The sequence below is a fragment of the Crocodylus porosus genome, unplaced genomic scaffold, assembly GCF_001723895.1.
Source record: "Crocodylus porosus isolate Cpor-Errol unplaced genomic scaffold, CroPor_comp1, whole genome shotgun sequence".
NCBI classification, from domain to species: Eukaryota; Metazoa; Chordata; order Crocodylia; family Crocodylidae; genus Crocodylus; species Crocodylus porosus.
This window is the reverse complement of record NW_017728947.1, coordinates 54,028,713-54,038,975: the sequence shown is the minus strand read 5'-3', so window position 1 is coordinate 54,038,975 and position 10,263 is coordinate 54,028,713. Positions and strand designations below refer to the sequence as shown.

General features: G+C 46.7%; 1 protein-coding gene across 1 annotated transcript in view; it reads left to right on the top strand.

The window, feature by feature from the left end:
• Positions 1–10,263, top strand: part of LOC109321069 (cytosolic phospholipase A2 beta-like) — a 52,563-nt gene that overhangs the window by 29,499 nt on the left and 12,801 nt on the right. Inside the window, exons 16-17 of the mRNA XM_019551373.1 lie at positions 1,537–1,641; positions 5,526–5,714. Of these exons, the coding sequence (XP_019406918.1) occupies positions 1,537–1,641; positions 5,526–5,714 (294 nt within the window). The remainder of the gene's footprint in view (positions 1–1,536; positions 1,642–5,525; positions 5,715–10,263) is intronic.

Genomic DNA, 10,263 nt, shown 5'->3' with positions numbered 1-10,263 from the left:
CCCTTCCACTCCCCCATCCCCTGCGTCCCCCCTCCAATGGCTGCCCTGCCTGTCCCAGCTCCCAGTTGCTTAAAAAAAGGCTCCTACTCACCAGCTGCTACCAGGCAGGGGGGTGATCCCTGCTGCCCCCTGCTGCCATGTGGGGGGCTCTGCCATGAGCCCTCTGACCCTTGCCAGCTCCACCCATGGCTGCCCTGCTTGCCCCAGCTCCTGGCCCTTTAAATCCTCCCCCACCAAAAGCTGTGACTCACTGGCTGCTGCAGTGGCTTCAGCGTTTTGGGGGACTCATGGAAGAGCCCCCCATGCAGCATGGGGCAACGAGGGGCAGTGGGGATTGGCCCTCACTGGGCAGGAGCTGGTGAGACCAGGATTGTTTTTCTTTTTTTTTTTTCCTAAAGGTCCAGGAACTGGAGCAGGCAGGGCAGCCATGGTGGGGAGGGGGGCTGAGAGAGTGGGTGGGAGTTTGGGGACTCGTGGCAGCGTGGGGCAGTGGGGATCCTGCAAATGCAAGTTGCAAATTTACTCTTTATTACTTACTGCATAGTAGCACACATATAGATGGCTGACTGGGAGCAAATGTGCTTCCAGTCAGCAGGAGGCAGGAGATTGCTGCCTGCTGCCAGGATGGGCTCTGCCACTGGAGCCCAGACTATGTCCCCCAGTCCCAGCAGCAGGGAGCTCCCAGCCCCTGCTCCCTGATCATCCAGTGGCAGAGCCTGCCCCAGTAGCAGGCAGCTCCCAGGAGCAGGTAACAATGTCCCAACCACTGCGAGGAGATAGCAGTCTTTTGGCCCCATGCTCCCTGCCAGTCCCTGGGCTAGCACCCAGGGGGAGCTAGAGCGCCCTTCAGCTGCTGCAGGGGCCCGGTACAGGGCCACAGGGAATGGGAGTAGTCTGCTGCTAGGAGCAGCAAATCTGCTCCCGCATCCCTGCACGTGTACCCAGGAGAGTTTACTTTAGAGTACTTTATTGTAGAGTAAACTGCTCCAGGATTATTTGCATGTGTAGATGTCTTCCATTTCCCAGCCCTGGGTACGGGGGAAAGAGAAAGATCTCAAGGGGAGGAAGGAACTATATAGAGCTACTAGGTTCTTTCTGTCTCCTCTTTCCTCCTAGAAAAAGGGTATTAGCTGCCCCCTGTGCTCGGCCTCTAGCCAAAAATTTGGCCCTGCTACTGAGGGATATGAGGGAGCTCAGTCAACCTCCTACAGCAACCCTGACTGGCTGGTCTATGCAGAAGATGGACAAGAGGGAAAGGGATTTTTCTAGGAAGGGCTGAAATTTGAGAGGTCTAGAGCTTCTCACATCATTAACTGGTTTCGACAGGGCCAGTCTTAATGCATCAGCATCGTGCCAGATCTCTGCCAGTCTTCACAACCAAAGACCCAGACTTGCTGTTTAATTCAAAATACAACATCATAGCACAGTCAATTCAGATTTAATGTGTTCTTGATGTAAGGAAAATATAGGTGAGGTATAACCCACTGGATAACTTGAGTTCATAAAAAGTTTTTTTCCATGTGGTTGCACTTGCAGGTCTCTGGACTAACGTCTTTACTCGGAATTTGTTGGATGGCTTATTCTGGTCTTCAAATCCACAAGAATTTTGGGATCGATGGGCCAAAGACATGATAGATATGGGTGAGAGTTTTCAGGTTATTTTTATTTTTGACTAATGGCATAGTGACATACATTAAGAAGACTGAGGGAAGATACATTCCTGTTACTTTGGCTGCTGAGTCCTCATAAACTCTTCCTAGACACCAGTGTATTACCTGTGGTTTTTTATGTCATTGTAGTTATTACAGGTTTCCCTCACCAATCATGGTTTTCAGTATCCACAGTTAATGTTCTGTATACCATTTTGGCTATTACGGTATACAGTTTTCACCACAGTTTTCTGTGGCTGCGCATCAACCCGCCAACGCCCCCCCAGCCTTGCTCATGCCTCTCCTCCCCAACCCATCCCCCTGCAGTTCCTGGTCCCCCAGCTGGAGGTGCCTGCCAGCCCTGCTGGAGATGTGCCCAGTGGACAAGAAGCCATCAAAAGTTTGGCCCTGCTGGGGATCTGCCCTATCCATGGTGGCAGGGAACACCAGGCCCAATCACCACTGTTCCCTGCTGCCCTGCTTCCCTCCCCTGCATCCCAGAGTGGCAGGGAGCAGAGAAGTCCTATGGGGATCTCTTCACGTGCTGCTGCTCACCCCGTGCTGTCCTGACAATGTGCCTCCTGTGCCTGCTGTTGGTTTGAGGGGCGCAGCCCTGCGTCACTGCACTCAATGCAGCCCAGTCTGCAGGAGGCGCATCGCCAGGGCAACGTGAGGTGAGCAGCGGCGGGTGAGGAGATCCCCACATGGCTTCTCTGCTCTCTGCCGTGCCATGTTGCAAGGGAGGGAAGCAGGGCAGCAGGGAACAGCAGCCCCAGCTGGTCTGGGTTGTGGGACAATCCAAGCCTGGTGGGTCATCCAGGGGTGCAGGCGTATGGCTCCCACTGCCACTGATTGTCCCATGACCCAGCCTGGCCAGGGCCCTATCTGCGGGCTGCTGACCGGGCAATTGTGCGCCACTTGAGGTGGGCACAATACACCCTCACATTGTGGTATTATGCAAATCTTCTTCTGAAAGACGTGGTCTTTGTTCTGCATTGAGGGCATGTAGGACAAGAAGCCATCAAACAGGCAAACAAAATATTAGGGGTTATAAAAAGGGAATTGTAAACAAAATGGAAAGTATCATTATTCCCCTTTATAAATCCGTGATGCATCCACACCTTTAGTACTGTGCCTAGTTCTGGTCCCCACACCTCAGAATGGGTATAGAAGCACTAGGGAAAATACAGAAAAGGGCAACAAGGATGATTAGTGGTATGGAGGGGCCTTCGTATGAGGAGAGATGAAAGAGGCTAGACCTATTCAGTTTATAAAATATGTTCGAGGGGGAGCATGATAAGGGTTTACAAAATACTGAATGCTGAAGAGAAAGTAGATAGGAATTTATTATTTACTATGTCTCACAGCACAACAACCAGGGCTCATAAAAAGAAACTAGAAGGTATTAAATTAAAAATTAACAAAAGGAAGTTATTTTTCATACAGTGGGTGTGTCTACATGTGCACTTACTGTGCAGTCAGTGGTTTTTCGGCTGGTGTCTACATGTATAGGCATTACAGCTCAGTATGGCTGTGTGTGTACCGACTAGGGAGTAAAATTATTCCCAAATTAGTCCACACAAACAGGATTACTGTGCAGTTAGGCATCTACATGTGCCTTACTGTGCAGTAACTACTCAGGAGTAAATTTGCTACCTGCATGATGCAAGTAGCGGTACTGAGTTAATGTAATTTGCCATAGTTACTGTGCAACATGGGTGCGCACATGGGCGTAGACACCCGTACTGCGCAGTAATTTTTGGTTGATGGTGCATGTGTAGATGTGCCCACTGTGTAACTGAAGTGTGGAATTCATTGCCACCAGATGTTGTGGAAGCTGGCAGTTTAGCCAGATTCAAAAAAAGATTGGACAGATTTTTGGAGGGATGGTACATTAGTAGCTGTTGAGTGTTGGGGTTAGGGGTACAGTTTCTGAATCAGAACTACCTAGACCTTAAATGCTTCAGGTTGTGAGAGGAATAGTGGAAAAAAACCCTGGTCATACCTGTTGCACTTATAAAGTGGGTTTTTAAACCTAGTGCTTTAAGAATTGACACAACACTTGGTTGATTAATAGCATAAAGTCTTGCTTTAATAACTACCAACAAGCCACAAAACTGAATGACAGAAAAAAGACTTTTTCCCAATATAAAATGAGCTATTTCAGAAAGTCCTAGTACATATTTAGCTGCAGCAGTGTTTTTTCACCAATGCAGGTAGGGAAGCTGGTCCAGTTTTGCAGCCTTCACAGAGCATGGGTTCTTCACTCATGGGCTGGGTGCAGGGTGGCTTCTTGATCTTTCCTGGACTGCATGCCATGCTGGCAGTTCTGTCTTGCTTTTTATAATGTTTTAATTGTATAGCTTCAAAGCATTTTTCCTTGATGGTCCAAACAAAAAAGGGAGGAAAAGAGTGACCATCACATTACAATTGTTAAACTGCCTGGCTCCTGTTTTTTGGATTTGTCTAGGTGTGAAGACTTAATGTTTCTGGCAGCCACTGACTAGCTCGGCAATTAAATTTGATGGTTCTTGAGTGGCCAAACAGGGTGCTAAGAGGCACTGGTTATCAGACCTGTCTTTAGGTATTTGTTTATCAATGGGGCAAATTTGCAATAGCTTGGACTGGTGATGATCTAATTACAAAACTTCAGACAGACATTGAATGACCGAGACATTTGTAACACCTTAGACATTGGATGCCTGTTTTGAGAAATGTGAGCATGTCATGTACAAGACATTTTCCCTCTATTCAGTGCACCTTTTACAGGTTTTGCTTGAAATGCATATTTAGTCTTTTGTCTTCTTTACTTGCTAGTTCAATTGAAATGTATATGTAGCTTCCTTCCCTTTTCTAGTTACACTGGCTCAGCCTTTCTATCGTTTGCTTCTTAGCTTAGATATACACTTGATGAGTATGGCTGGTCTTTGCCAACAGTTTTCCAATTGGACTCTGATACCATTGTATTACAGTTTAACTATTTGCCTGCTGCTTTGTCAACTAACTAGTATTGTGTTCGTATTTTTTATGTTTGGTAATGGCACTATGAAGTAGAATTGCTTCTTGTGGGATGCTGAGTGTTTCTTTGTAGTGTCTCAGAGTCAATAGCACTGTCCTTGTTTTAATTTTTAAAAATCTTTTAAGCAATTCAAATGGAAGTTCACTCAATAATAAAGATCATGAAAATAAAATAAAAGCAACAGTAATAAAAAAGCTGTTATTCCCTACACCTGTCAAACCCTATTTCTGGCCCATCTTTCTACTCAATGACAATTCCAGACATGTCTTTTTAATCTCATTTTTAGGAATAAATTTTAAAAAATGTTTTAATTTTACTTTTGACTCATTATTTCACTTAAACTGTAACTCTACAAAAGGTAAGGTTGTTAGTGATCCTTTGATCCTCAATAAGGTTAGGAGGCAAACATTTGCCACTTGAAAGACAAGCAGAAGGCAGGGCAGGACTTCACTGGCTCTTAAAAACTAACTTCAGGGAGGCATCTAAGGGATCTGGCATCTGCCCCATAGCAAGGCTTGGTGAGAATTGGAGTTAGGTAGTCTGTTGCTGGAGATGTCTCTGGAGGTTGAGGTGGTCTCTGTAAGCCAGGACAGGCTTGTCCCCCAAGGATAACTGGAGGTGGTAGTTACTTCAGGTGCCTTTTTAAAAAGAGAACAAATCTATCTTAAACTGGTTCTTTAAAATGGGATTATATGTTTGTGTTGGGGTAGAGTGGGGAAGAGGGAAAGATGTGAAGACCGACAGAAGAAGTTGATATGCAAATAAAGATGACATGATGACGATGGGATAAAGACACTTACAGGGTTTTTACAAGGTTTTTGACAAAGTTCCCTCTTACTCCCCCTTCTGTATTTCAGATAAAGAAAATAGTTCTGACATCTACTCCACTGTCATCAAGCCTCCACCATCTTTGTCAGGGAAACTCTGTGAAATCTTTGAGGACATTATGACCAAGCGCCCACTACTGGGAGAAACTCATAATTTCCTGAAAGGCCTGGAATTTCACAAGGGCTATTTCCAACAGAAAGAGTTTACTGAATGGAAAGGTAACTTTAGCTAAGCATTAGTCAGACTTTGGAGGGAAAAGCTCCAGAATTGTTCTAAGCATCTGTTTCCTGAGAATCACAGCTTGAAATTATCCTGAAATAGACTCATGAATCATACTTTCTGATGGCTGAAGAGACCTGGGATACAACAAACACTTGTGCAAGATGTTTGCCATTCTCTCTGGCATTCCTGAAACAGTAGTTTTCTCAGGTCAAAGAACATGACTAATATCAATAATATAAAAAGGTCATTACGCATCAGGGGAAAGTAACTGGTTTCTTGAAATTATGAGCTTGCTTGTGCATGCTGCCTTTGTTCTGCAGATGAAGCCACTCTGGAACTTCTCTTTAATCAAGCGGAACATGACAACCAAGTCCAGTGGCTAGAAATTAAACATTCTGCAAGTTCAGACTGGATATGCCATAGAATAAGCAGAAATTAAAGACTTGATATTGAAATTCCTTGGTTAGTGAATTCTCATGATGTGTGTTAAGCAGGTCAGATTAAGTGTTCATCAGGGATCCAGGTTTTCCCTTTCCTATGGGAAAATGGAAAAAACAGTGGATTTTTACCTTTTCCTGGAAGCAAACGAGGATTTCTTACTTCACCAGAGAAACCTGTGGATTTTGCAGTTTTGCAAAGAGCTCTCTACAGGCTGGCAGAGTTCCAGCCTGCAAGGGGCTGGGGGGGAGCGGAAGGAGGGTGGTCAGGCAGGGAGCGCCATGTTAATGTATATGCACATGGCCCCAGGCAGCCTGGAGAGCAGCTCCTGTAGGTAAGGTGGGGTTTGAGGCTCCCACAGAGAGGGAAGGAGTTGGGCAGGGCTGGGGCTGCTACTCAGCTGGGCAATGCGTGAGGTTTGGGGCACAGGACCGCAATGCATGGCCACAGGGCTCTAGTGGGGAGTGGGATGGGGCTGCGGGTGGCTCGTCCAGGAGGCGGGGCTGGCTCCCCGCTGCTGTGTGGACTCCAGAGGGTAGGGGGGACCTGTGACCCCCAGATCTGTGCGTGGGGTGGGGGAAAGCGTGGGCTGCCTGCTGTGGGCTTGGGCTTCTGCCCTGCTGCCCTCTCCCAGAGCCCAGTGGGTGCGACTCGGTGCTGCAGGGCAGAGAGGGGCTATGCAGGAAAGGTGCTTGCTGCTGTGATCTCTGTCCTGCCCTTGCGATGCTTCCCCTGCGTGCACAGCAGCAATAAGGGGCACAACCCCACACCACCACCCCTGTTGCTGCTGTGCATGTAGCAGACATGTTGCTAGGGCAGTGTGGAGCTCACAGCAGCAAGCAGCTTTCCTGCACAGACCCACTCTGCCCTGTAGCACTGGGTCACACCTGCCAGCCTGTGGAGAGCAGCACGGTGGGAGAACAAGCCCGCAGTGGTCAGCACACATCTGCCGCACGCACATGCTCTGGTCTGCCCTGCACCCCAGAGCAACAGCCTGAATTGCAGCCTGTTTCCAAACAGTTTGTGCTGTGGTGGCAGTGGTATAGGTGCAAGGAGGTAAGACTCACCTCTGATAATTGGCAGTTTTGTCAAGGGGAACTGGCATAAGCAGGTGGTGTGGAGGAATAGAGGATAGTGCTCTTAAACATTAGTGAGGGAGGATATTCAGTTTTATAAGGTGAGCTTGGCCCTCTTTCTTGGATCTCTCAAGTGTAGTTTAACGCTTGCAGCATTGGGACATTGACAGTGTCCTTGACCGCCCTGCCTTACTTGTGACAGGTTAAGGTGTTCTTGGTGTTTCTGGGAAATATGCCTTCCAGCTGTGTGACAGGGCTTTTCCCAGAAATGCTAGACAAGGACTTGTATGGGATGGTGTGGGGAGGGATGATCCTGCCCTGAGCAGGGGATCGCACTAGATGACCTCCTGAAGTACAGCTGGAAGTAGCGTCCCTTCCAGACCTACTTTTCTATGATTTTGTGAAAGCACAAAGCCTGCTTAGGAGCAGTTAATAAATTAGAAGCTACTGAAACCTCTTTTGGTTATCTTAGGCCATTTGTACACGGAACAAAATTGGCCTTTAAAGTGGCTTACTGCCCTTTTGCACCGCTTTAATGGCGCAGCTGTTTGCATGTGTTGGTGGCGTAATGCGCTTTAATGGCAGGCTGTTTGCATGCGTCAGTGGCATAATGCATGTAAATGACTTCGGGACGCAGCAAAATAAAACATCTCTGAGGTGTTTTAGTTTGCCGCAGAGGGAAGCACCAGGCCTCATGCATCTTGGCGGCTGTGCAGGCAACTTGTGCAGGCAAGCTCCACTGGAGGAAAACAGAAAAAAAAAAGCGATGAGCCTGATCTTTTTTTTTTCTCCCCCTGGAGCCTGTCTGCCTGCTTGGGCTGCACGGGGCCCTGGTGCTTCCCTCCACAGCTGCAGTGCCCTCCAGGACTGCTTGGGCTGAGTGCTGCCTGGGTGGGGGAACTGCTGCTGCCGTGGAGGGAAGCACCAGTCCCCCTCCCCCACGAGCTCAGGGACTGCCTGGCCTGCCAGCAGTTTGCCCTCCTCTCCCAGCCACCAGAGAGGCAGGTAAGGGTCGGGTCCCTTGTGTACATGCCACAGGGGTTTACTTCACCCTAAACTGAAGTGGTGTTTTTAAAGACCCATCGCTTCAATTTAGGTAGAATTAAACTGAAGTAAACTCCCGTGGTGTGTACAAATGCCCCTGTTGAAACCAAGAACAGGCCAGGTCAGGGCTTCATCTTCAGAATGGAGGTGGTGGGAAAGGTTAGCTATATAGGCAAATATGACCTAAAGGTGGTCTTCCTAGGTCAAGGGGTTATTTTATTTTGTTTTTGAATTTTCTGAAAATCATGCCTGCCTGATACTTCAGAACTTAGCATTTTTGCATGCAAGTGGTAGGGGTAGCCACTGGGGGGAAGGAAAAGGAGGGCTCATGAAATAGCCTAATTTTCGTTATGGTAAATTTATAAAGTACCAACACAGTTAATGAGTCTAAGTTTTTCCCTTGAATAAATGTATTGGGAAGGGCTCATTTCCAGTCTCTTATTGAGTGTAAACATTGTAATTCAGATTTCTATTCAAGAAAGTGCAGTACTGTCCCAATATGGTAATATGCAGATGGGGGGGAGGAATTTTAAACAACTAATATGCACCCATGCAAAGGGAACTGAAGTGCGCACTCTTTCTTGTTTCTGCTGTGTGAATCTGCAAATGATTGTCTCATTACATCAGGATCTGTGAATTTCCAGCAGCTGTGAATGTAAAATAATTCTGTACAACTCTGACAGTGGGGTATGGAAACATAATAAGTTATTACTTCAAGATGCTGTCAAGCATTCCAAAATGTGGAACATTTTGCAGCTACACATATTTTAAATCAACACTCTGGTATGGTTCTACTGCAGAGCAGAAAAGTTGAAAGAAATGAAATATACTGTAACTTACAGGAAGGTGTCAGTGTGCTCTAACAGTTAACTCATGCCTCTACAAGCTAGTCAGGATCCAGGATTCTCTTCCTGCCTTTGCCACTCACATATTTTGCAACCTGGGCCAAATCACTTAGGACCAGATTCTGATATCCTTATGGTATATAAATAGGAAAAAGGGTTTTACCATTTGGGAATAGTAATGCACTGACTATGAGGAACCCCATGGGACTCCAGTGGAGTGAGAATGCTGCTCAGTATGAGTAAAGCAGTAGGGCCCAGCTCCTGACATCTCTAATTTCTCAGTTTACTCATCTGTAAAAACCCATCTGGTACTACTTGCTTGTCTTTTGGAGATAGTGTGAGCCTTAATTAATTTTTATAAAGTATTTATGTTAAGAGATGCTGTAATTTTCACAGTAGTGTGTTGCTGTTGGAAACACAAGAATGCCAGACAAGACAGCCTGCAAGTACAGTGAAACCTGTCTCAGATGGAATCACGGGGGACCAGGAAAAAGTTCCAGCTTAAATAGTTTTTTATCTTATAAGGAGTGTTTCCCAGCCTTGCTGCTCTCTGCTTCCTCTTTCTGCTCCATGCTTTCTGCTGTGTCCCAGCCTCTCTGCTCCATGATTTCTTCCTGTCTCTCACCTTCCAATCCAGCCCTTCTGCCCCCTGCTTACACTATGTGCGCAAACACATGATAAGTAATTACTTTCCATGATATACATGGTGATTCCACAACTAGGCCCCACATTTTCTTTCCATTTCTACATTGGATGATTTCCATTTTATATACACTAATATTACTTAATTCCCTGTAAGGCATACTGTGACTGTAGAAACTTTCCAGCTTGAGCAGGTTTCCAGCTTTTACAGATTCTATCTTGGACAGGTTTCAATTTATTTGGAGTTGAGTATTATACTAGGCAGACTACATTCTGATTTTCAAGTAGCGAGAAGAGTCTCTTATTCTAAGATGGCAAACGCAACTGGACAGGCCGCAGCTGGAGTACTGCGTTCAGTTCTGGGCGCTGTATTCAGGAGGGATGTGGACAGCATGGAGAGGGTCCAGAGGAGGGCCACTCATATGATCAGGGGACAGCAGGGCAGGCCTTATGAGGAGAGGCTACGGGACCTGAACCTGTTCAGCCTCCACAAGAGAAGG